Consider the following 25,964-nt stretch of genomic DNA (forward strand, 5'->3'; position numbering starts at 1 on the left):
TCTATGGATCTTGGGCTCACTGCTTGTTCCTGTGCTGCCATGATTAGTTGACCGCATTGTTGAACGCTCCTGATCCAGGCTCACGTCAGTACAATGCAAAAGCCAACAAAAAAAACTGCTGGTTACACAGCTTGACAAGGTCCTGCCACCATTAACAGGTCATGGAAACAAATGTGAATTTGAGCTGCTACAGTTTCCAACGGGATCCAAGGTGAGTTAAATTAAAAGGAGAGAGATCTCTTTCATGTTTTCATTGTTGTCTGTTTTTGACTTCACTAGGCAAGTCTTAAGACTTAAGGGGAAACTGCAAAGTCACAAAAAATCTAACATGAAATATTAGATTTAAAATACTAACAGAAATTTTCAACACTGTATTCTGTGTTGAAAACTATCGCCCCTCCTCCTCTCCCTCAACAAAGTTTGTCCATTTGGTATAAAGGGTGTCATACATGTTCAAAGTTTTCCTGCCTCTGTACAAAGTTCCAGCAGGTCAGTGTTATATAAACACTTGAAGGACTCCTCTCAGCATTTATGTTAATGTAATTTACACACTTTCAACAAACACAACACACAAGACTGAAGAATACACTGTATAACATTTATATAATAAAGGTTACATTGTTTAGATGACACACAAAATTAGATAACAGAATAAAAGATTTGATGGCAGCTTACCAAACATGAAATAAACAAATATAAAATGTTATTATGTTTATTAATGTACAAACCCATTTAAAAAAAACCAAGAGGAACAAAAATGCTGATTTGCAAAAACAAAGGAAAGATCTGTAAATATAGATGTAACAATACATGTGTGGTGGGGCGTGGTTTACGATGCTGCTGCAGGTGCGATGTACACACCTGCGCGGCGTCTGCAATCACGCCTTGCCGGCTTAAAAGTTCAGAGTTTTGGTTAATGATGTTGTTGTGGTTGTTGTGTTGAGCTGCAGCTCTGTGTGTGTCCAGCAACCGTCAAAGTATTAATACAAGTGATCAAAATGCCACTGGGTCTGCCGTGTATGTTTACAATATGCAGTTCAATAAATGCTTGTGTGAAAGTGGAAAGATCCTGATCCTAACACCACACTATCACTTGCTGCTGCTGCCTATTTTTCAATGAAAGAAAACTTTTCATAAAAAAGTTAATTGAAATCTTTTGTTGTCCTTGTTCTTTCTTCCAGTGCTGTTAAATTCAAATGAATTAAATTTTGCTTTTGCTACATTTAGTTGCTTTTGCAGACACATGATCATGAAGAATTATTCAGTGTTTAAAGGTGATTTGGGACTCAGTTTACTCTGAGTTAATCATTACAACAACAAATCACAGTATGTAAGCTATTTTATTTCTGTACTACTAAGAGCTGGTTTTGATTTGACTTCAGAATAAACTGCTTCATCAGCTGCTGCAGAGGCTGATTTTCCTGCAAATAAAGAGAATTTTTGATAAGATGACTGCCAGTAACATCTTAATTCAAAGGCTCTACTATTTATACACTTTTTCTTGGTGTGTATAAAAGTATAAAGCAGACAGCAAAATGAAAAATTTGCCATTTTTTAGATTACTTTACTTACCTTTATGTATCTTGACTTTAGCTCTGTTGTGGGAGACCTCTGCATACAACAGGCTGTTATCTAAAGAGGACAGACGATTATCAGAAAGGGTTGACTGTCTTTAATTTCCTTTATATTTATATCATTCTGTCATTCAACACCTAAACTACATGAAATGACTGAAGGATGTTCTCTACACTGACTAACATTTCTCAGCATTAGATATTATCTTGTTTGAGTTCATCATTATAGCGATAATGAGTCTGTTATTTCTGTGCAATTACCAAGAGCTGGTTGTGACTTGACTTCAGAATAAATGACTGCAGAGGCTGATTTTTCTGCAGATAAAGACATTATTAGTCAAAGATGATTGTCAGTAACATCTCAATTCTAAGTCCACACAACCAGCAGGATGAGAATACCTCAAATCAGCCTTTTAGACTGAGGGGTAAAAAGTGTAAAACAGACAGCAAAAAGAAATGTGTACTTTACTAGTTTACTCACCCTTGTTTCTCTTGGCTTTAGCTCTCTTGTGGGAGACCTCTGCATACAACAGGCTGTCATCTAAAGGAGGACAGACAGACGATAAAGTAACTTTGGAGTAACTTTGATTTTCTTTATACTGAAATCATTTTGTCATTAAAAACCTAACTCATCACATGAACTGACTGAGGGAGGTTCTCCTCTATTGAAAATGAATTTTTTTGTTGTCATTATTAAAAATCTGCTTCTTTCACATTGTGCCTACATCAAAAACAGCCAGTGAGCATTCAGAAGGGTCTCCTCAGTCATAGATGACCCCTGATATTAGAATCACATGAAACACGAGAAGAATGATGCTGGCCAATCTCATTTAAAATACAGATCTTTGACATGATTGGACTAAACTGAATGTATTGTCTCTGTCAAGAACAGGATTAAAATGAATCCCGTGATTATAGGTTAAGGTTTATAACCTCCAGCACCTATAAGAACATGAAAACCTTTATGGAAAGAAAGTAATTACATTAAATTACACTCTGGAGAAAGGAAAATGGAATCTCTGAAAAGAAAAAACATTTCAGCAAAGGTTTTAAATACTGAAGGAATTGGACTGATTATTAATTGTTCTTTGGTTTATTGTTTTATTGTAAAAGATTCATTGTTCAAATTAAATTAAGGGAACATTCGACTATCACAGTATGAAACATTTTCATTCAAACTTCAGGGATACCTGACTCCATTTCACCTGCTTTGGTGCAACTCAGAATGACAAGAGGTTCACTGAAGAGGAAACAAAAACCCCAAGAAGAGAATATTTTCGAGGTGGTGTTCACAGGTCATTGCTCTCTCTTTATCCTCCTGACTGACTTTCCTTGTTGCTGTTGTTCAGTCGAGCTGCACATTGCTGTGCTGTGAGTACAAGTCCTAGTAAAGGACATGAGGCCTCATGCTGTGTTCGCAGAGTCTATTTCTAACAGTTTGATCAAAAGCATGCACATGAGAATGGGCCATCCTGGTCTGCCTGTGCAGCCTGATGGTAACATCTCATAATATCATCAGTTTGCACCAAAGCAGCTGAAATGGACTCACAATGTTTTATGCTTGCTAACTACAGTGATTGAAGTCCCTGAATTTTAACTTTTTAAACGTGTTCCACCTTTTTCCACTTTCTTCTCTATTTATTTGTTTATTTGTTGAACAGAGCACATTACAGCTGTCATGGTCCTGGGTCGGTGACCCAGCGCTTTCAGTTGATGATTATCACTTTCTAGTTTATTTCTGATCTTGTATTGGTTGTTGGTGTTTGGTTGTGTTTATCTTCCCTACCTGCGTCTCCCTCGGTGCTCTGTTCATGTCCCCGTGTTGTTATGTAAAACAGTCTGTGTGTTTCCTGTTTTACTTTGTAGGGTTGTGTCTCGTTATGTCCATTAGTTCCAGCTGTGTCCCCTCCTGTGTGCCATTTCCTGATTACCTAGTGTGTGTATTTATAGTGGGTGTCGGTCTGTGTTCGTTGTCGGCTCGTCTGTGTTTCATGGTGTCTGTTCCTCGTCTGTGTCTCTCTGCCTCCCACCGCCTCCCACCCCATTTGTATGATCCGGTTTGTTATTTAGCTCACCCAGTTTAGGGTTATGTTCTGTCCTGCCCTCAGTTCTGTTATTTGTACACTGTAAATTAAACCCTCACTCTTATCATCATATCGGCTGTCTGCATTTTGGGTCCTCCTTTTCCTCCACACCACACGGCTCACCCCGCCAGCCGTGACAACAGCGATCAGCTGGTTTCTTGCTTTTTCTTCTTGGAGCAATAACATGAATGAAAATCTAGTTTTTCCTTCATTTGGATACTACTGTCCAATAAAAGCATTTAAACTAGTGTATTTTGTATTGGTAGCAGATTAAATACTCACCTTTCTGAGTGATGTTTTTAAACTCAATCAAAGAATATGTGACATCCCCAGATTCAACTAAAATAGAGTTCAAACATTTACACATAAATGAGAATAATCAAAGAGTCTACATACTTATAAACCACTGTTTATACTTTACCATTTTTTGTGTCATCGTGGTCTTTGACTGATTCATAGAGACAAGCATCGCCTACGAAACAATTAAAACTCATATACATGGATCTGATCACCTTACAAACAGAAATGTCTAAAGCAGAACTTGTCACGGTTAAGGCTGACCTTGGTGAGAAGAAGCATGTTGGCTGTCTCGAGCTTCATCCTGGTTGATCGTGTGGTTTATGGTTTGATTTGTGCTGGAACATAAAATGTGGTAAAACAGTGGATTTAATAAGAAACACAGGATGAAATTCTGGTTTGATAAAAAATGAGAGAGAAGATTTAAACAAACCTGGCAAAGCATGAATCTGAAAAACAAAACAGAAAAACACAATCAGATGTTTTTATTGCAAACTGTTCTGGTGCTGTAACGTTACATGCAGCATTCAGGGTACATCTGTAGTTCTGAACAATTAGATTATGCTCAGTGTAATATCAGAGAGAAATGGTTTCACCCTTTGACTGTTTGAAGCGACACAACAGCAGAAGAAGAATCAGTAAAAGTCCACAGATGAGTCCAACGATCAACAGAGCAGGAAATGAAGAGTTTCCAGTCCTGGGCACTGCTGAATAAATAAGATTTAATTACATGTATGTAAACAGATTTAAATGTACAACAGGCTTCACATGAAACACACACAAGAGCTGGCACTATTTACAATACCAGAACTCCTGATCACATCACCTCCACTCTCATGTTATTTTACATGAGTTTGTAATATGTACAAAAAAGCACAAGCGAAAGAAAATTTTCTCTGTGTAACTTGGAACCAACAGGATCTCCAGGACAGATGTCAGCTGGTGCAGTGTAATATACAATTACTTCGACTATATAGAGGCAAATCGAGGCAGCGCTGAAAGCTAATGGGGGTCCACCCAGTACCAGCAAGGTGTACCTAATAAAATGTCTAGTAGCCTTCTTAATCTCTGAGGTGTCACAGATGTATAAAATCAAGCACGTAGCCTTTACAAACATTTGTGGAAAAATGGGTCCAAAGAAGAGCGAGCTTCCTCTTTATAGAGCTTCTCTAAACTGAAACAGCGTTTTGTCTCAGTGTTTTTACACTTTCAGTAAAGACGGCAGTGAACACGCTAAAATTAAAGTGTCAGTGTTCACAAGAACGATGGTGATGCAGCCACTGTGAAATCTGCGGTAGTGTTGCAGCTGATAAGGAGCAGATATTCTGAATATTACATAAACATCATACTGAATACTGTCAAACTGGCATCAGCCCTCAATATTCACAGTAAAGCACACAATCTTATTCATCATCATCACTTTATGGGGTATTAGTTGGCAGCTTGGACACTTGGACACAACTTGGGAACTCATCATCTACTAATAATCTCAGATAAATTCAAATCTCAGTGACCTCGAGGTCAAAGTTAGAGGTCAGGTTTTCTAAAAAGATTCTTGTGAACTTGAGAAGGAAATCAAATCACTTATGTTCAAGCTTACTTGCATGTACCAGGAAGCTGAGGGGCTGCACGATCATGGTGACTGAGATCAAATATGTGTGTGTTTTATTTATGTTATCAGCTGGAAGTAAATTTCCATGAGACTTTTAAATAGGGATGATGTAGTTTTGTCATTATTTGTTTTGTACATTTAAAAGTTTTCAAAGTGTTTTTTATAGACACGTGATGTTTGTGTATTTCATCATCTTACTGGGGTGATGTGACTAGAGCTCAACAATGACCTTTGAACTATTCATTACGCAAAGTGTCTGACAAACTATAAGGCTACCTCAGGTGCAGCTCTGGGTCTTGCAAAACAAAAAAAAATAACATACTTTGTAGACCATTGAATTGTTCCTGTAACCATCGTTACGTTTGTAAAATGGAGCTCAACAACAAACATGACAAACAAAACTAAAACGACTGAACTCACAGGTTATCTTAATGGTGACATCATCACTTTTATCAGTGTAGTAAACTGGGTTTCCTCTTCTTCCTCTGCAGTGGTAGATTCCTCTTTCAGATACTCTGATTACTCCCTTTTGTTGATCATCTGTTCTCATTTGATCGTCAGTGTTTTGGTCACGTCTGAACCACTCATATTTCCAGTCAGCGGAGCTCCCCACAGAGCAGTTCAGTGTCACACTGCCCCCTACTGGTATGATAGTTGATCCTGGAGTCAGTGTGGCCCTGGGTTTACCTGAGGTTAGGGATAAATGGATAAAAGATTGTTTCATTTTTGTGCAGTCTGTGAATAAAGTAAAACTAAATGTAACATGGTTCATTTTAAATAAGAACATTATTAAAAATGTAATCTCTATTTCATTAATTGGATGACTTTGAACAGGCATCACAAATTAATAGTAAAAGCATCCCAGCAGTGTTAATACTGGTCTCATCTACTTTCTCCTCTCACACAGGTCTGTAATGCATTTCCATTTATAAACTAGTCCTTTCCTTTTTCTGCATCAAGCCTTCCTGCTCCCAACAAAAACAGATTCATCAGAAGATTCTCGGTAATGTGAGACTCAGATGTCAGACCACACAGGAGCAGATCATCATAGCTGCACAGACAAATCTCTACTGCAGCCGTTTAATTATGAGACTTCTAACTTTTCATTTCTTTAATTCATACCTTCAAACTTTAAACCAGATAAAAGTTTGCTTTTATTTGGTATTAGTTAATCTTCTTTCAACACCATCAGAAGAAATCAAACATTTCACACATCACTGCATTAATAAAACAAACTCATCCATCATTCCTGAGATAAAATGTATAAAAACATGTAATCCATGAAGAAAATCCCTTCAAACAGTTCAGTCCCTGTGGAGGAAAAAATGTCTGTCGCAGTCATAAAATGTTGTTTCCACATTAGAGATGTGTTCACATTCACAGCATGCAGCAGAAACTATGTTCACATCACTGGGCTCTCTACACCAGTTCAGCTGCACAGACGTCACAGAGTCACCATCTCTGTTTCTAGGCTGCCACAATAAACCAGCTCAACAATGAAAACATTAGATTTCTGCTTGTAGCTCCATCAGTCGCCATGACAACATCTCCATCTGAAATATTACAACAAACCTTTTCTCCACCTACTCATCTCTGTTTAACTTCCTACAAGCCTCACTGCTCTTTCTTACACACACAAACTTTACAATGAAATGACCTCAGCTTCTGTTTACAATCAGGTATCAGACCAAATGTCTGTTTGTCCATAATAAACTGGCGCCCCCCTCAGGACCTATTAGTGCTTGAAAACGATCAGTCTGAGTATGATGACTGGGGTTGGTGAGGGTGGTAGTGATGACATGGTAATAACAATATTTGGATGTTTTTCTTTAGTCCCATACGTCCAATGGATTTAAAACTGTCTATAATGAGGCTACTATCAGGTTGATCTCATCCTGTGCTGATCATTGTTATGTTTGTAAAATGAAGCTCATCAACAAACATGACTTACTTGATGCTGACAAGTTGAAGGCTTCACTCCACTCTGTTGAAGAATATGAGTCATCTCTGCGTCGACTCTTACACATGTAGTCTCCACTGCTGGACTCAGAAACATTGAATATCCAGTAATTATTGTGAGTCCACTGTGTGGTCTGGTTGGGTCCTCTCCATCTATACTCCCACTCAGTGGTTTCACCTCCTTCCTGCACCTCACATGTCAGACTGATCGTCTCACCGCTGAATATCTGAGGCCAGCTGGGTCGTCCTTTTACAACAACCTTATTGGAAACTGTTTATTAACAGTTAAGATACAAACAGAAACATCAGCTCAGCAGAGAAAACTTAACACTGTGTGTCTGAATGTGAATTTTAAACTAAAATGACTGAACTCACAGGTTATCTTAATGGTGACATCATCACTTTTATCAGTGTAGTAAACTGGGTATCCTCTTCTTCCTCTGCAGTGGTAGATTCCTCCTTGAGATACTCTGATTACTCTGTTTTGTTGATCATCTGTTCTCATTTGATCTTCAGTGTTTTGGTCACGTCTGAACCACTCATATTTCCAGCCAGCAGAGCTCCCCACAGAGCAGATCAGCGTCACACTGCCCCCTACTGGTATGATAGTTGATCCTGGAGTCAGTGTGGCCCTGGGTTTATCTGCTGTTAGGGGAAAAAGGGGAAATGCATTATTCATTACGAACTCATACAAATATAGAAAATGGAATACTCAAAATTTGGTTTAATGTGGTGAAACTTTCCACCCACATTACTCTTTATCATAGTTTTCTATTTATTTTCTCTCTGTGTTCTTTGATTTTCTTCTCGTGTCTTTCTCAACATGTTGATATTGTTTCTGTAACTAAATAATTACAGTATAAATGTTTTTCTGACCTGAAAAAGTCACACTAATGTAAACTAACACAGGTCACTGCTGAAGGACACACAATGATGGTTTCAGAGCTCTGTGTGGTTTTTGGTTTAAATAACAGAAACATCAGTCACCTTAAACTTTTCATGTTTCTTCTATTTCTTTGTTTTAAAGTTTAGAGTCTGTGAGTATTTTATCACTGTGTGTACTGTGAGTGATGTAACAGGTAAAATCAGTGTCCTGGTTAAAGTTTATGCTTTAAAGCAACAGAAACAAGTTTCCATGACAACATTATTTAGTGTACATGTCACTGATGACTTACCCTTCACAGTTACAGAGACGATATTACTGTTCTTTGTTTTCTGGCATCTCTTGTTGTGAGCAGAGCAGCTGTATTTACCACTCTGAATTGTAGATGCAATTTTTATACTGAGGCCTTTGTTTGTGTTGAAGTTTGAAATTTCTTGACTATCCTTGTTGAGTTTGTATTCCCAGTCAGTGTGTTTTCCTTCTTTCATGTCACATTTGAAGCTAACAGTTTCTCCGATGAACAAGGTCGAGCTGGGTTCAACAGTTAGCAAAGCATCTAGAATCCAACACAAACACAACATCATTGACCTAAAACACTTTTATATACTTTACAAATCAAAATCTGTTCTGACATGTTAATAAACTTATAAATATATTGAGAAATAAATAAAAACGGAAATGGAAAGTGTTTAAGATTGATGCATTAAGATGAATATTTACTAAATAAATAAAAGTGAAAACTGTTCAGTCACCTTGAGCGTGTCCGCTGCAGAGGAGCGTACAGAGAACTGCAATAAAGGAAGAAACTTCACACATCATCAAACTGAAGACTCACTCAAACATGGCATCAATCAAACACACGTGTTGTTACCAGTGGCTGCTATGGTTGGTTTAAATTATATATTTAATGTAAAATGTATCAAATTATCACTGATGAAGAAACAAACCTTTCTTAGATAAAATAAACCAGCGTCAGTGCACTGAAATCTAATCCCGTCTACAAACAACCATGTTGAGAACAAAACATGAACTGAAATGCTGCAAATGACTGAAACTCTGTCATTTTACTAAAACATGTTCATCAGTCAATGAATCAAAGGAAGAAGTGATGCACTCACAGAATAGGCCCAGCTCACAGAGGAAAGTGGGTCCCATCCTCACATCCAGCTGTGACACGTCTGAAAACTTCTACGACTTTGTGTGAAGAGAAAGAAGAAGAAGAAGCACACGAGACGCTGAGAACTGTGAAGAAAACAAAGACTTCAAAACTTCTTCTTCTCTCCACTTCCTTCCTTTTATCACACCCTAACAAACTCTGTCTACAGCATGCTTTGACATGTTTGGTGCTGCAGAAACAAATTAGGGAGATTTTTATGAAACTAAGAAATAATAATCAAGTTGCATCATACAGATGTGAGCTGAGTAGGGAAAGAGACCAAAGGAGGAGATCACAAGTCCAAGACAAGACACCCAGAAACACAACAAGAGCACAGCTCTGGCTGCAACTCCACATAACATACACACACTGATCACATGTTAAACACTCTTTGTCATAAATCATAAATCATATTCAGATACAGTATGTATATAAATCTTATTTTCAAAACTAGTTTATAATCTTCTCATCTAATCAAACATCCATGAACACAAAAGTATGGATAAAAACGAGTAAGTACCGATAATTATTTGTTTGTGTTCGTTCATTTGAACCCTCACATGGAGAACAGGCAAGTTTGTGGACATTTTTTAAAATTTTATTTTAGTTTCTTTTTACTCTTTAAATTAATAAAAAATATATATTGAGCTAAAATGCAGTCATAAAGTTATAAGTAAGTTTACCCTGGATGGTGAAAGTGGCCTCTATCGACTGTTTTTCTTTGTTAGGTGTAGTTAAGAGTTTTGATGTCTTAAACATCAAGACCATAAAAACATTTCAAATCCTGGAATAACTGCATAGGAAGTTTTAAAAGTTTAAAAGTCTTGGAGCTCGACTGACTTCTTACAGAAACAGCGATGGACATTTTGTTTCCTTTGTCTGCTCCTCGTCTGCTTGTTGTGTTTGCTGGGAGCTTTGCCACCAATAATAGTTACTCTCACAGATGCTCCAGCACACAAACACATCATTCTGATGGGTTCAAACTGCTGTAGAAAAGTGATTAAAACCTTTAGCAAGCAGAAGAAAAGACATTTAGTATTTTCCTCCTGCCATAGAAATATTAATCAGCTGCTGCTAATTTTCAAGGAGCCACGAATCTCTGATTATATTCTAAAGGCTGCTGCACAAAGTCACTAAATTGCTTCAAAATACAACAAACACTTTTCCATGAAGCTTTGTAAACAGTTAAAAACAGATTGATAGATGATCAGCCCAGAGACGTAATACTTACTCAGAGCAAATGGTCACAGCAGGCGAAAGCACTTTTTCCCACAACAGTGAAATCTTTCACTAAAAATACTTTATTTATCATTTTAACTGACAAACTTCATTAATGTAAAGTCATCACTGCAGAGTCTTTGAACATGAAGTTCAGTTCTGGTCAAATGTTCACTCAAATTCAGGAAGTGAGATGAAGTCCGCCTCCCTTGTCTGTTTCCTTAAAAGTAGTTGTAACTGTTGTATTCAAAGCGATAAAAGCTTAACTTTGTCACTCAGTAACCACACAGTGAGCTGCTTCCTGAGGCTCATGGGAAATGTTTTTGAGATCGAACAAACTTTGACTGACTTTAAAATGGCAGGTTGTTCAGACTGCAGCAGATAATCGTTTAGTTACAAGCACAGACTGAAACTCACTGAGATGAAACTGAAGAAACGCTTTAACTCGAATCCAAAATCCATTTCCTGAAAATACTGTAGGAGTTTTCCATAAACTGTTTGAGAATTAGTAATCAGAGTAAATCCAGACATTACAATTCTTCAGGCTGACTACAGACAAACACTGTCAGTCTCTGATTGTTGGATAGCAGAGCACAGCTGGAAACACAGATGTTATATGAATGCACTAAATACATTTTTGCTTCTTGTTAGGTTTCCTGCTGAGGTGTAAGTGTGTTGTGTTAAACTTCAACGTTAGTCCCAACATCAGTGTGCCATCGTTCAAACCATTGTACAGCACACTTCATGGGCCTGATAGAAGAAGAGGAAGAAGAACCCAGTTACGTTGCTTGGCCTCCACTTACACCTATTAACTTAGCAGATTTAAAGAAAAATATCATTAAATCAGTGCCTCTTTGGTTAAGCTGCAATACGATAATTGTAAATGAAGCTTATGTGTAAGTTGAGCTGCCTATGTGTGAGGAAGATCTGTAATCAGTCATCTGCTTTCCTGGCTGTTAGTCCGCTTTTCTGTTCTCTGCATCACTATCACTGTCAGTCTCTATACTTACATCATTGCTCTAGTCCAATCATCTTCTTGCCCTCCTTCTTTGGGCCAATCAGCCTCCACTCTGTATGGCTTAAATCTGTGCTGGGTCAGGAGGGGTGCTGAGCCTTAAGCAGAAACAGTGGTGGAGCCTGCTGAAAATCCAGACACTCTGGCCTGTTTAAAGTGCTCAAACCCAGTTTGCATAGTTACAGATCTGCAACACAGAACAGCCACAGTGTGTGGCATCAAGCGTGATGGTCTCCGGCTGTGTGCTGGATCCAGGATCGGTGACTTGTGCAGAGTGAGAGGCACCCTGAACCAAAACAGCTGCCACAGCATTCTGCACCACCATGCAATTCCCTCTGGTAAGTACCTAGTTGGTCAGTGTTCATAAAAGCTGAAAGACAGTCCAAGCTATGCCAGAACTACCTCAGGAAAAAAGAAGATGGTAAGCTTGAAAACATGGAGTGTCCAGCACAGTATCCAAACTTTAACCCCATCAAGCTGGTTTGGGATGAACTGGACAGAAGAGTGAAAGCAAAGCAGCCTACAAGTGACACACATTTATGGGAACATCTGTAACAGAAATGAGAAGAACTTTCTGAAGAATGTTTGATTTCTAGAAAAAATGCCACGAGCGTGTTCAGCTGTCATATCTGCCAGAGGTGTTTACTTTGATGAGTCTAAAGTTTAGAAGACATGTTGGTCTATAAATTGATTCCACGATATATTTTTAAGTCCAACTGGAAAAATTGGGGTGTTCAAAAACATTGACCAGTGGTGTATTTTTATGGTGGTGGCAGCCTCTATACATGGGCCTCCCCTGGTTCAACCTAATATCACACCATAATGGATACTAGACACACTGGTCCACCCAGATGTTGCAGTAAGTTGTAGTACACTGCAATAACAGCAGAGGGAGGTTTTTATGTCAAGGCAACATAATAATAATCACAGAAAGCACTTATATAGACATTATTAACCCATTTAACACATATATAAATATATATACACAAATTATTTGTGGTGATTAAGGAAACTGGAATGTACTTCAATACTGGTCTACAGTTGCTTGCTCACTAGTGGTGTCTTTTCTTTAAATATATTATCTCCCCCTGCTGCTGCTGTAATGTTTGTATTCAGTGAAGCAACCTCTCCATGCATGCCCATTTCACGTTTTAGAGAGACAAAATGAATAAAAAAAATGGAAGCTCATCATGAACAATCGTATCGACAACATTCATGTTTAAAGTTTAATCATGTTCATCACAGATGTGAAGATTTACATTTGAGCATTAGTTTCATCCATCTGAGATTTTAGATATATGTAAATGTGGAAGTGTTGGTGACCATGAAGCTGAGAGGAATAAACTTTAGTTTTATTCTGGGTGAGAGCAGAGCCTTGATTCATGCTCAGGGACTGACTCGCCCTAAAATATCTAGAAAATGAGAAAATAGTACGTTGTAAGCGGTGTTGTACCATTTTCACTTTTTGTGTGCACATTGTTCTTCTGTTCATGCAATCAAACAGTAAAACTGTCAAAGGGAAGATTGTAGAGGTGTGACCAAAACACTGAAGTTCAAATTAGAGCAGATTATCAACAAAAAAGAGTAATCAGAGTAGTAATTGGACTGTTAAATAAGTCCAATTAAAGACAAACTCACAAAGCAAATTAAAATAAATATCTGAACATCTCGGAAATAGTGGGCAGCATGATAGAAGTGAGACCTCCAATGTAAGGATTGGAGATGGTGTCACTGACAGAAAGGAGTGAGTGAGCAGATCGGAGGGACAGCCTGGGTTGAGCGGATTGGAGACAAAGTTAGACAGGCAAGGCTGAGATGGTTTGGACATGTGCAGAAGAGGGATGGGGGATATTTTGGACAAAGGATGCTGACGATGGAGCTGCCAGGCAGAAGGCACAGATGAAGACCAGAGAGAAGATTTTTGGATGTAGTCAAGGAGGACATGCAGGGGCTTGGTGTGAATATAAAATAGAAATACAATATTACCAACCCCCAAAAATATAACTATGGGGTTCAATTTGACTGGTTTTATAGACAGATAGTAACGTCTTCTTTGACTTAGACTAAATTCCAAAGAATCAGTGGTACCTTATTTTGAAAATTATTTTTTTAAGTCATAACACTGTTCCTAATCTATTGACAGTGCTACAATGATATAAAAAAACTATAATTAAGTAAATAAAGCCTCATCCGTTCATCATTGTGCCAAAGTTTGGACGTTTTTACTGCACAGTTGAGGACGAAAAGTAGAAATGTGACAAAAAGCTGACTTTGCTGCTTGTCCTGTTACACTTTAACACAAAATATCATTAGCAGCATTTCAAGGAACCAATAAGTGTGTTGATTAAGCTTCAATGTAATTATAATTGTCTGTGTTCATAGTGCATAATTTAAATAAAAGCTTAATATAAACCTTTGTTTTTGAGTTTTATTTTGCAAACATGATGTAGGATACAACAGAAATACTGCTCATAGCTAGAAATAAAAACACACACATACAAAATACATTCACTGATACTTTCAGCATACAGCATGTGTTGCATCATTAAGTCTGACATAATGTAGGAGATCACATACAGCAATAATATTCACTGTTACCTGCATGTAACACAGCAAAAGCTGAATTTACAACCACATTATTAGCTGCTAAACATCATGTGTTTCAAATGTTTTCTTTCTGCATCAAATGTTATGCAATCTACATTTCATATATTTTCTATAAAAGCTATAAATGCTCCCAGATAAAATACGAAACAAGAGCACTAAGTGTATAGTATACCATATATTATTATTTCTAACAAACTAATACCACAGTGTCAGGGAGTAAATGAAAGACTAAAATTAAACAGAAAATATATCAACAGAGACAAATTTTAAAAATATTTTAGACATTTAACTATAATGTTGTTGTCATCAGTCACTCTCCTCGTTCTGTTGATGGTGAGCTGCTCTTTATGGACCTGAAACAAAATCATAACAAACAGCTGTGAAATAGACTCATGCACATGTATGTAAATTATATACGCTGCCCTCTGACATGCACTACATTATGTGTGCAGTTTCATTATTCTAGAGAAACCAATAAAAATAATCAATAAAAGCTGGATTAAAGGAGTTTATAAAAACAGGTTTTATTCCACACAGATTTACTATTTCACACTCATTTCTTACATTTCTTTCATTATCTGCTTTAGCAAATCTTTCTGTATATCCTCGTCCTATCAGTCCCTTCCACCCAGGCGTAATTCTTAACGGGGGTTGTATTCATTCATTAACATGTTTTTCTTCATGAGACTGCATAGTCAGGAAGGAAACGTGGAGGCAGAACATGACAAAGATAAGATCTGATGGCTGAGAACCAAAGTGGCTCTTCAGTCACGAGGAGAAGTTCCACCTACTGTTACGTCTCATGGCTCGCATAAGTAAGTAAAATTTTATTTATATAGCACATTTCTTGATAAAAGATCACAAAGTGCTTCACAAGGTTTAAAACAAAAACAGACAAAAGTTAACAAAATGCAATTCTAAAAAGATGTGTAATTCAAACAGAAAGAATCACTTTCCACAGGAAGAACCCACTGGACCATCACACAGGTCACCCAGCTTCCTAAAGAGGAAGGCTGGGGCAATATCTATGAGACACAGTCAGTTATATTAGAGCACATTAAATTAATGCTCTCTTTCCGTGCATCCATGCTCGACAGCATAAACTGTAAAATGTCCTCTCAGCCTGAAACAGATCTACAGGACATTAAAATTATCGTCTAATTTAACTGAAACAAGTGAAACACACTGAGTGAGCAGATAAAACAGTTAAAGAGCTCCTGTAAAGATTTCATACCTGGGGTTGAATTTGGATTGACATTATAATAGTCAGAGCTCTCCTCTGGGTCACCACAGTGCTCTGTTGAGGTCATGAAATGAAAGCATTTAAAAAACAGTTTTGCAAATTTAATATCTTTTATGTTGGATACTCACGTGTCTTGTTAATCACTTTGAGCTGAATCACAGATAAATCACCTTCTATTTGACCTGAAATAATAACATTATTTATTTTAATAATAATCACAGTTATTTTATAACAGCCTCCATGAGCTGTGAATGAATTAAAGTTTATACTGTACCAGTGTCAGTGCTTTTAGAGCCTCTGATTGTCTCATAGACACAACGATCACCTGCAGGTCAAAGAAAATTATTCTACTTATCATTACTATTATCAAGTATTCTCATCAGTAACGTTTATATTAAATGCTTGATGTTAACTTTGTTTAATTCAGCAGTGTTAAAACTGCAGCACATGTAAGAAGTACAGTCTTGTTGCAAAGAGCATCAGAATCTTTTAAACTACATGAAAAGCTAACCATGAAGAAGAGACGAGTACACTTGCTGCTGATCTTCATCCTGACTGACCCTCTGCTCATCAGCTGAACCTTTATTAAACACTTAAAAGAAGACATCTGCTTTTACATGGTTATGTTTTATACATGTTATACAACAGTTCCAACTTCAGGCCTGCATGCTGTGTCTGTGCACATAAATATTTAAAGAGTAAAATCTCTGAGATCAGAGGAACAAAAAGTCTCACCTTTGGACTTGCAGTAATACAGCAGGAGGAAAATTAATGTGATTCCAGAAATTAGTCCAACGATCATTAGAAATGAAGAGCTCTCCGAACTGAGCACAGCTGTTGTAAATAAGAAACACAAACTCTTGAATTCAATAATTCAGAAGCTGCTTTAAAGACAATAAATATGTTCAAGGGCTTTGGATTTTTTATTTCTTAAGGATGTGACTTTCAGTCACTGCTGTAGTTTTTTAGGCCTCCCAACTCTTCTTTTATTTTCTGTGGCTTGTCCAGTGTTCTCAGATTTTTTACGGACAGCCTGGACACCGTGCTGAGATGTGCCAAGTGTTCAGCTAAATTAAAAACTCTATTGAAATCATTTTGCTGGTACAAACATGCTTTTGTATTCCTGTCAAACTGTTATTTATTTATTTATTTTATTTATTTATCTATTTAAGTGTTCGTCTTATAATATATTTCACACTAAGTACAGCAGAAATTTCCTAATATTGTAAATCTGATCAATTGCTTGGCAATAAAATCTTTTCTGGTTCTGATTCTATATTTAGCATTTTTCTTAGATTTAACAAAGAGGGGAAACAAATTATTTGTTTATGTGACAAGCTGCAAGTAACAAAACATCTAAAGATAAAATGTAAAATGATATGATCATCTCAGAAATCCCTGTTCTACAACAGTGTCTGTAAAAATGTTTGCTGCATATATTTTAAAAACAATGTAACATACTTTGTAGACTACTCAATTGTTCCTGTGCTGACCATTGCTATGTTTGTAAAATGGAGCTCAACAACAAACATGACAAACAAAACAAAAATGACTGAACTCACAGGTTATCTCAATGGTGACATCATCACTTTTATCAGTGTAGTAACCTGGGTATCCTCTTCTTCCTCTGCAGTGGTAGATTCCTCCGTGAGATACTCTGATTACTCTGTTTTGTTGATCATCGGTTCTGATTTGAACGTCAGTGTTTGGGTCACGTCTGAACCACTCATATTTCCAGCCAGCAGAGCTCCCCACAGAGCAGGTCAGTGTCACACTGCCCCCTACTGGTATGATAGTTGATCCTGGAGTCAGTGTGGCCCTGGGTTTACCTGCTGAGGTAAGGAAAAAGAAGAAGAAAAGTAAAAAATTGGATTGTCATTTATGCTTAGAAATATTTACTCATATATGCTTAGAGTTTTATAATTAGTTGTAGATTGATAGAGGTTTGATCCTTAGTAGTCTGTGGAGACTCTATGTGCCTCCCAGAGCACTCAGGCATGCACACACAACTTAAGGTCAGGAGAGAGGTCATATCTCCACTTACTGATTTATGGTATAGGAGGACATCTACTCTGTATTTGGTTATGTATAAGAGCCTTTTGTTTAGATGGACCGCTAGACTCCTGGCACCAGCTTTGGGGAGTCTTCACAGGTTCACATCTTGACCACACACACGCACACTTGTATATCTATGTGAAACGCCATATGTTAATGAACCTATGCATATTCATGTAACCACAATAAAACGAGTGCTACAGGGCTGAGAGTCTGACGGAGGTCAAGTGGGCAGAACGACATCTGGCTCCAGGCAGGCCTCCCTCATGCATGAGTAACACAAACAACTTTGCCTACTTGGTGTCCAATGCTTTTGCTGTGTAGTTAAATTGTCTCGTTTCAGCGGTGGGCCTGTGCTAGATAGACCCATCAAAGTATTTTTTTATTTTTGTGTGTTCTGTGAGTAGTACGCAAAATTAATTGCACAATGGTACATTTTAATAACAACATTTTTATAATTAGAATAGAATAGAATAGAATTCAACTTTATTGTCATTGCACATGTCACAGGTACAGGGCAACGAAATGCAGTTTGCATCCATCCAGAAGTGCTTTAGCCATGATATAGATATATTACAATATATATTAGCAATAATATAGATATGTGAGTATATTACAGAAATGGGTCTATTATGGTATGTAATATGTACACGGTATGAAGTATGTTATGAATATGCTATAACTATAAGTATGTACAGGCTATGAACAGGATATAAATATGACAAACTATACAGAAATATGAACTATGCAGGTTATAAACAGTTGTAGAATTAAAAATTATCGTATGTACAGAATTATTATTTACACAGAACTATACAGTAGTGCAGTTAAGATAAGTGAAATATGTGGATAATTTCTACAGAGGCTATATAAAGTGCTAGTGGTTGTGAGTGGTGGTTCAGTCCATGTTATTATTGTGTGTATGAGGGTACAGTTGTCCATTGTGTGTGTGTGTGTGTTGTGTGTGTGTAGGTGGTTGTGGGTGTGTGTATGTCCAGTCCATGAGTTTAGTGTGGGTCAGATTTCAGGAGGCAGAGTTCAGAGTCTGACAGCTGTGGGGAAGAAGCTGTTCCGGTACCTGGTGGTCTTAGTCCGGAGTCCCAGAGGGCAGGAGGGTGAAGAGTCCATGTGATGGGTGACTGGGGTCTTTGATGATTTTCCCAGCCCTTTTCAGACACCGCTTCCTGTAGATGTCCTTTATGGCAGGAAGTGGTGCTCCGGCGATGCGCTGGGCAGTTTTCACGACCCTCTGCAACGCCTTCCGGTCCGAGGCAGAGCAGTTCCCGTACCAGACTGTTATACAGTTGCTCGATGGTGCAGCGATAGAAGTTCACCAGGATGTCTGAGGACAGGTGGTTCTTCCTCAGAGTCCTCAAGAAGAAGAGGCGCTGGTGAGCCTTCTTGACCATTTTGGAGCAGTTGGTCGTCCAGATGTGATCCTCGGAGATGTGGACTCCCAGGAACTTGAAGCTGCTCACACGCTCCACAGCCGTCCCCTTAATGTGGATGGGTGGATGTGGGTCAGCATTCCTCCTGTAGTCCACGATGAGCTCCTCGGTCTTCTTGGTGTTAAGCAGCAGGTTGTTTGTGTCGCACCACTCAGCCAGACGATCCACCTCCTCCCTGTAGGCGGCCTCATCGTTGTCACTGATGAGGTCAATCACCGTGGTGTCATCTGCAAACTTAATGATGGTGTTGGAACCATCAGCAGGTCTGCAGTCGTGGGTGAAGAGGGAGTAGAAGAAAGGGCTCATCACACAGCCTTGTGGTACACCGGTGTTCATTGTGATTGTAGATGAGCAGTGGTTATCCAGCCGGGCATGTTGGGGGCGGTTCATCAGGAAGTCCAGTAACCATTTGCACATGAAGGAACTGATGCCCAGGTCTGTCAGTTTCCTGATGAGTTGTGAGGGGTGGATTGTATTGAATGCTGAACTGGATTTCATCAATTGGATGAGTGTTTAAACTGGGAAATTAGTAGTAAAAACATCCCAGCAGTGTTATTGCTGATGTCATCTACTTTCTCCTCTCACACAGGTCTGTAATGCATTTCCATTTATAAACTAGTCCTTTCCCTTTCTGCTTAAAGCCTTCCTGCTCCCAACAAAAACAACAGATTCACCAGAAGATTCTCGCTAATGTGAGACTCAGATATAAGTTCACACAAGAGCAGATCATCATAGCTGCACAGACAAATCTCTAATAGCACCACTTTAATTATAAGACTTTTAACTCTTCATTTCTGGCCTTCATTACATATTATCATGTAACTACATGATTTATTAACTGCAGCAGTTTGCTTTGATTTGGCATCAGTCAATCTTCTTTCCACACCATCAGAAGAAATCAACATCTCTCCCTATTAGAAAAACGTATCTTCATAACTTACTCACTAATATCAACATTTCACACATCACTGCATTAATAAAACAAACTCATCCATCATTCCTGAGATAAAATGTATAAAAACATGTAATCCATGAAGAAAATCCCTTCAAACAGTTCAGTCCCCTGTGGAGGAAAAAATGTCTGTCGCAGTCATAAAATGTTGTTTCCACATTAGAGATGTGTTCACATTCACAGCATACAGCAGAAACTATGTTCACATCACTGGGCTCTCTACACCATTTATGCTCCACAGACGTCACAGAGTCACCATCTCTGTTTCTAGGCTGCCACAATAAACCAGCTCAACAATGAAAACATTAGATTTCTGCTTGTAGCTCCATCAGTCACCATGACAACATCTCCATCTGAAATATTACAACAAACCTTTTCTCCACCTACTCATCTCTGTTTAACTTCCTACAAGCCTCACTGCTCTTTCTTACACACACAAACTTTACAATGAAATGACCTCAGCTTCTGTTTAGAGTAATTATCAGGTATCAGACCAAATGTCTGTTTGTCCATAATAAACTGGCGCCCCCCTCAGGACCTATTAGTGCTTGAAAACGATCAGTCTGAGTATGATGACTGGGGTTGGTGAGGGTGGTAGTGATGACATGGTAATAACAATATTTGGATGTTTTTCTTTAGTCCCATACGTCCAATGGATTTAAAACTGTCTATAATGAGGCTACTATCAGGTTGATCTCATCCTGTGCTGATCATTGTTATGTTTGTAAAATGAAGCTCATCAACAAACATGACTTACTTGATGCTGACAAGTTGAAGGCTTCACTCCACTCTGTTGAAGAATATGAGTCATCTCTGCGTCGACTCTTACACATGTAGTCTCCACTGCTGGACTCAGAAACATTGAATATCCAGTAATTATTGTGAGTCCACTGTGTGGTCTGGTTGGGTCCTCTCCATCTATACTCCCACTCAGTGGTTTCACCTCCTTCCTGCACCTCACATGTCAGACTGATCGTCTCACCGCTGAATATCTGAGGCCAGCTGGGTCGTCCTTTTACAACAACCTTATTGGAAACTGTTTATTAACAGTTAAGATACAAACAGAAACATCAGCTCAGCAGAGAAAACTTAACACTTTGTGTCTGAATGTGAATTTTAAACTAAATGACTGAACTCACAGGTTATCTTAATGGTGACATCATCACTTTTATCAGTGTAGTAAAATGGGTTTCCTCTTCTTCCTCTGCAGTGGTAGATTCCTCCTTGAGATACTCTGATTACTCTGTTTTGTTGATCATCTGTTGTCATTTGATGTTCAGTGTTTTGGTCACGTCTGAACCACTCATATTTCCAGCCAGCAGAGCTCCCCACAGAGCAGTTCAGTGTCACACTGCCCCCTACTGGTATGATAGTTGATCCTGGAGTCAGTGTGGCCCTGGGTTTATCTGCTGTTAGGGGAAAATAAAATATGTATATATATGATCTATTATTAAGTAATAGTAGTAGTAGTAAGAACACAGGTCCTGGATAAATGTTTTTCAAAGCTCCTTCCATGAACACATTAATTAAGTGTACACTCTATTTTATAATTTAGATGAATATTTGAATTATTATATTAAGTATATTATATTTATTGGTCATGGTCACTGAGGACTTACCCAGCACAGTTAGGGAGACAGTATTACTGTTCTTTGTATAATCTGAATTCTTCATATAACCAAAGCACTGGTATTTACCAGAATCAGAGGTAGACTTAATTTGTTTTCTGTAATTTATGTATGTGTTGTACAGGACAAAGGCTCGACCATCCTTCATGAGTTTGTATTCCCAGTCAGTGTGTTTTCCTTCTTTCATGTCACATTTGAAGCTAACAGTCTCTCCAATGAACATGGTTGAGCTGGGATGAACAGTTAGCAAAGCATCTAGAATCCAACACAAACACAACATCATTGACCTAAAACACTTTAATGTACTTTACAAATCAAAATCTGTTCTGACATGTTAATAAACTTATAAATATATTGAGAAATAAATAAAAACAGAAATGGAAAGTGTTTAAGATTGATGCATTAAGATGAATATTTACTAAATAAATGAACAGTGAAAACTGTTCAGTCACCTTTCGCGTGTCCGCTGCAGAGGAGCGTACAGAGAACTGCAATAAAGGAAGAAACTTCACACATCATCAAACTGAAGACTCACTCAAACATGGCATCAATCAAACACACCTGGTGTTATCAGTGGCTGCTATGGTTGGTTTAAATTATATATTTAATGTAAAATGCATCAAATTATCACTGATGAAGAAACAAACCTTTCTTAGATAAACTAAACCAGCGTCAGTGCACTGAAATCTAATCCCGTCTACAAACAACCATGTTGAGAACAAAACATGAACTGAAATGCTGCAAATGACTGAAACTCTAATTTTACTGAAACATGTTCATCAGTCAATGAATCAAAGGAAGAAGTGATGCACTCACAGAATAGGCCCAGCTCACAGAGGAAAGTGGGTCCCATCCTCACATCCAGCTGTGACACGTCTGAAAACTTCTACGACTTTGTGTGAAGAGAAAGAAGAAGAAGAAACACACGAGACGCTGAGAACTGTGAAGAAAACAAAGACTTTAAAACTTCTTCTTTCTCTGCTTCCTTCATTTTACACAGAACTATCACACCCTAACAAGCTCTGTCTACAGCATGCTTTGACATGTTTGGTGCTGCAGAAACAAATTAGGGAGATTTTTATGAAACTAAGTAATAATTTACTTAGTTGTAGTTGTATCATACACATGTGAAGTCCAAGAGAAGCTTTAAATGTGAAGTACTTCTGTTTTACATCCAGAAACACAACAAGAACACAGCTGTCTGCACTTTCAGGTCTCATACACACACTGATCACATATATGCACATGTGTTACGTGCCTGTGTTGGTGGGTTATCTGTTTCTTGTGGGTTAGGGTTACGGGACACCCCGCTCTTGTTACGATCATTTCGAGCCGGGTCGTAACAACGTGTTAAACAGTCTTTGTCATAAATCATATTCAGACACAGTATTTAAATAAATCTAATTCTCAAAACTGTTCCACTCCTGAAACTAATAATTCATTTGAACCGTGACACGGAGAACAGTCAGAGGTACGTTTGTGGACACTTTGAAAATATTTAATTTTCTTTTAGTTTCTTTTTACTCTTTAAATTAATAAACAAATATTGAGCTAAAATGCAGTCATAAAGTTATAAGTAAGTAAATTTACCCTGGATGGTGAAAGTGGCCTCTATCGACTGTTTTTCTTTGTTAAGTGTAGTTAAGAGTTTTGATGTATTAAACATCAAGACCATCAAAACATTTCAAATCCTGGAATAACTGCATAGGAAGTTTTAAAATTAAAGTCTTGTAGCTCGACTGACTTCTTACAGAAACAGCGATGGACATTTTGTTTCCTTTGTCTGCTCCTCGTCTGCTTGTTGTGTTTGCTGGGAGCTTTGACACCAATAATAGTTACTCTCACAGATGCTCCAGCACACAAACACATCATTCTGATGGGTTCAAACAGCTGTAGAAAAGTGATTAAAACTATTAGCAAGCACAAGAAAAGACATTTAGTATTTTCCTCCTGCCATAGATATATTAATCAGCTGCTGCTAATTTTCAAGGAGCCACGAATCTCTGATTATATTCTAAAGGCTGCTGCACAAAGTCACTAAATTTCTTCAAAATACAACAAACACGTTTCCATGAAGCTTTGTAAACAGTTAAAAAATGATTGATAGATGATCAGCCCAGAGACGTAATACTTACTCAGAGCAAATGGTCACAGCAGGCGAAAGCACTTTTTCCCACAACAGTGAAATCTTTCACTAAAAATACTTTATTTATCATTTTAACTGACAAACGTCATTAATGTAAAGTCATCACTACAGAGTCTTTGAACATGAAGTTCAGTTTTGGTCAAATGTTCACTCAAATTCAGGAAGTGAGATGAAGTCCGCCTCCCTCCCTCCTAATGTCTCTGTTTCCTTAAAAGTAGCTGGAACTGTTGTATTCAAAGAGATAAAAGCTTAACTTTGTCACGCAGTAACCACACAGTGAGCTGCTTCCTGAGGCTCATGGGAAATGTTTTTGAGATCGAACAAACTTTGACCGACTTTAAAATGGCAGGTCGTTCAGACTGCAGCAGATAATCGTTTAGTTACAAGCACAGACTGAAACTCACTGAGATGAAACTGAAGAAACACTTTAACTCAAATCCAAAATCCGTTTCCTATTTCTTGCAACTGTTGTATAGCTATGACCGATCAGCTATGACCTGAAGTGAATCCATTCTTATGGAATGGAAACAGGGAGAAACAGCTGAGGTATGCCAGGATTGGTCTACAGTTGTAGCAGTAATTCTCTTCATGCTTTCCTTGCAGATGGTGGTTGGGTCATGGGTTCAGTCGACATAATGGAGGGTCACATTTTATGTTGATAGAATTTGTTTTTATGCTGAGTTTAGTGTTTTTGTTTGTTTGTACTGCAGTTTGCTCACTAACAGGAGACTCCCAGTGCCTTAGCAATGACTTGTTGGCTTTCTGTACTGTTTTATTATTTGCCCCTTTTTAATGGTGACTCATTGTGAGCATGTTGCTGCAGGTATTCTGAAGATAGGTGTGCACGTGTGTGAAATTCAACAGAACGCTCTGCTGTGCTGCTTTCACGTATAAGAGATTACGCCTCAGAAAAAATACAATACGTTTGAATAAATCTTTATTTGAACATTGTGAACACAACAAACACTAATAAACAACAAAACAAAACAATGAACCAACAGAATAGGAGTATAGATAACTTTAACTGTCATGAAATATAAGATCAGGTTTTCCCTGAGACAGTTCTAATTATGAGGAGATAAATGCCCGTTTTCAGGAAACATGTTCAACAAACTCAATGGCAAATCTGAGTTTTCAAGTCCCAAACAGCAGATCAGACGAAGTTCAACTGAGTGTACTCTGAGTTAAGTGTAGGGCTGTTCGATATAATGATATACATCGGATGATATGAAAACGTCTATGGTTTCATATTACGCTATCGCTTGTTTTGCAAAATAAACTGTTTATGATCAATTTTTTTCATCATTTTGAAGCCACTGTTTTTACGCGTTGCGTTAGCAACAATGACGGTAAACCCAGCGTGTGGCTCCGACATCCACTTGTTTATTTCCCACATAAACCTTTCACAATAAAACTAAAGATCTTGTTGAGATTTTTCAAAATGAACTGAAATTATGAGAAACAGAAAGATCAGTCAGAACAAATCCAGCACCTTATTTCTAAATGAGGCATGTAGCCTGGTTATGAAAAGTCTGACACGGACCAGAAAACTGTACCATGCAAATTATGCAGGAAACCGGTTCCCACCTCAGACTCAAACATGGAAAAGCTTGTCAACTACCAATGCAAGAATCATGTGAAAGAGTATGAAGAGAGTTTAGAAATGAGAAGCAAAAAAGAGCCGTCAGGTGCTCAAAACAGGGTTCAGACACCTGTCTCAGGGTCAAATTCAAGCATTCTCAAGGATTTCAAGCACCTGTACGAACCCTGACAAAATAAACCTTAGACTCAAACGTTAGAACAGGCCTTTACCTTTTTTTTCTTCTTTAAAGCCACCTACTGTCACATTGGAAAATCATAAATAAAGTTGTCCAAAAAAAGAACAGGCTCTTCCCAGCAGCACGCTATGTAGCAAATATTAAAAAAGAAAATAGCGGCCGTTACAAATTATATCTAAATTTATATAGTTTAATTCATCTGTCAAAACACTCAGCATAAGTTACACAATGCCCAGCTGAAAACACACGAGTTGCCCAAGATTCACATAATTTATAGAAAATGTAAATTTTGTGATATATATATCGTTG

At 37.9% G+C, this 25,964-nt stretch overlaps 1 protein-coding gene and 1 long non-coding RNA gene across 5 annotated transcripts; both read right to left on the bottom strand.

Moving 5' to 3' along the window:
- Positions 1-445: 445 nt before the first annotated feature.
- LOC146522789 (cell adhesion molecule CEACAM5-like) lies at positions 446-25,958 on the bottom strand. Of its 4 annotated transcripts, XM_085152946.1 has the most exons (18): positions 23,867-25,958; positions 22,548-22,671; positions 22,184-22,219; positions 21,723-21,986; positions 21,243-21,512; positions 20,861-21,139; positions 17,211-17,480; positions 7,519-7,797; positions 5,988-6,254; positions 4,552-4,662; positions 4,389-4,404; positions 4,220-4,293; positions 4,080-4,130; positions 3,941-3,997; positions 2,056-2,115; positions 1,836-1,889; positions 1,573-1,632; positions 446-1,421 (listed from the first exon to the last, which is right to left on the bottom strand). In XM_085152946.1, exons 2-18 carry the CDS (start codon positions 22,582-22,584, stop codon positions 1,336-1,338), a joined length of 2,271 nt encoding a protein of 756 aa, XP_085009072.1. In that variant the 5' UTR covers positions 22,585-22,671; positions 23,867-25,958; the 3' UTR covers positions 446-1,335. The 4 variants fall into 4 exon arrangements, with proteins under 4 accessions (XP_085009072.1, XP_085009075.1, XP_085009073.1 ...); XM_085152949.1 differs by lacking the exons at positions 17,211-17,480; positions 20,861-21,139; positions 21,243-21,512; ... (2 more) ...; positions 22,548-22,671; positions 23,867-25,958 and adding exons at positions 7,902-8,171; positions 8,702-8,965; positions 9,162-9,197; positions 9,528-9,603; positions 10,797-11,320 and having other exon boundaries at positions 452-1,421; XM_085152947.1 differs by lacking the exons at positions 17,211-17,480; positions 20,861-21,139; positions 21,243-21,512; ... (2 more) ...; positions 22,548-22,671; positions 23,867-25,958 and adding exons at positions 7,902-8,171; positions 8,702-8,965; positions 9,162-9,197; positions 9,528-9,651; positions 10,797-11,318 and having other exon boundaries at positions 452-1,421.
- LOC146522790 (uncharacterized) lies at positions 13,967-16,102 on the bottom strand. Its single transcript, XR_014872988.1, has 4 exons — positions 15,923-16,102; positions 15,777-15,830; positions 15,640-15,702; positions 13,967-14,758 (listed from the first exon to the last, which is right to left on the bottom strand). It is a non-coding gene; the product is annotated as an uncharacterized LOC146522790 (long non-coding RNA).
- Positions 25,959-25,964: the final 6 nt, after the last annotated feature.

The sequence above is a fragment of the Neolamprologus multifasciatus genome, chromosome 3 (assembly GCF_963576455.1).
Source record: "Neolamprologus multifasciatus chromosome 3, fNeoMul1.2, whole genome shotgun sequence".
In the NCBI taxonomy this organism is placed as follows: domain Eukaryota; kingdom Metazoa; phylum Chordata; class Actinopteri; order Cichliformes; family Cichlidae; genus Neolamprologus; species Neolamprologus multifasciatus.

Excerpts from the sequence above, each read along its gene's own strand:
- LOC146522789 (XM_085152946.1), bottom strand. The coding sequence starts at position 22,584 with ATGGGACCCACTTTCCTCTGTGAGCTGGGCCTATTCT. Across the intron at positions 4,663-5,987 it reads TGTCACCATTAAGATAACCT|CAGTGCCCAGGACTGGAAAC; the intron begins GTGAGTTCAGTC and ends TTATTTATTCAG. Across the intron at positions 2,116-3,940 it reads TAAAAACATCACTCAGAAAG|ATGACAGCCTGTTGTATGCA; the intron begins GTGAGTATTTAA and ends GTCCTCCTTTAG.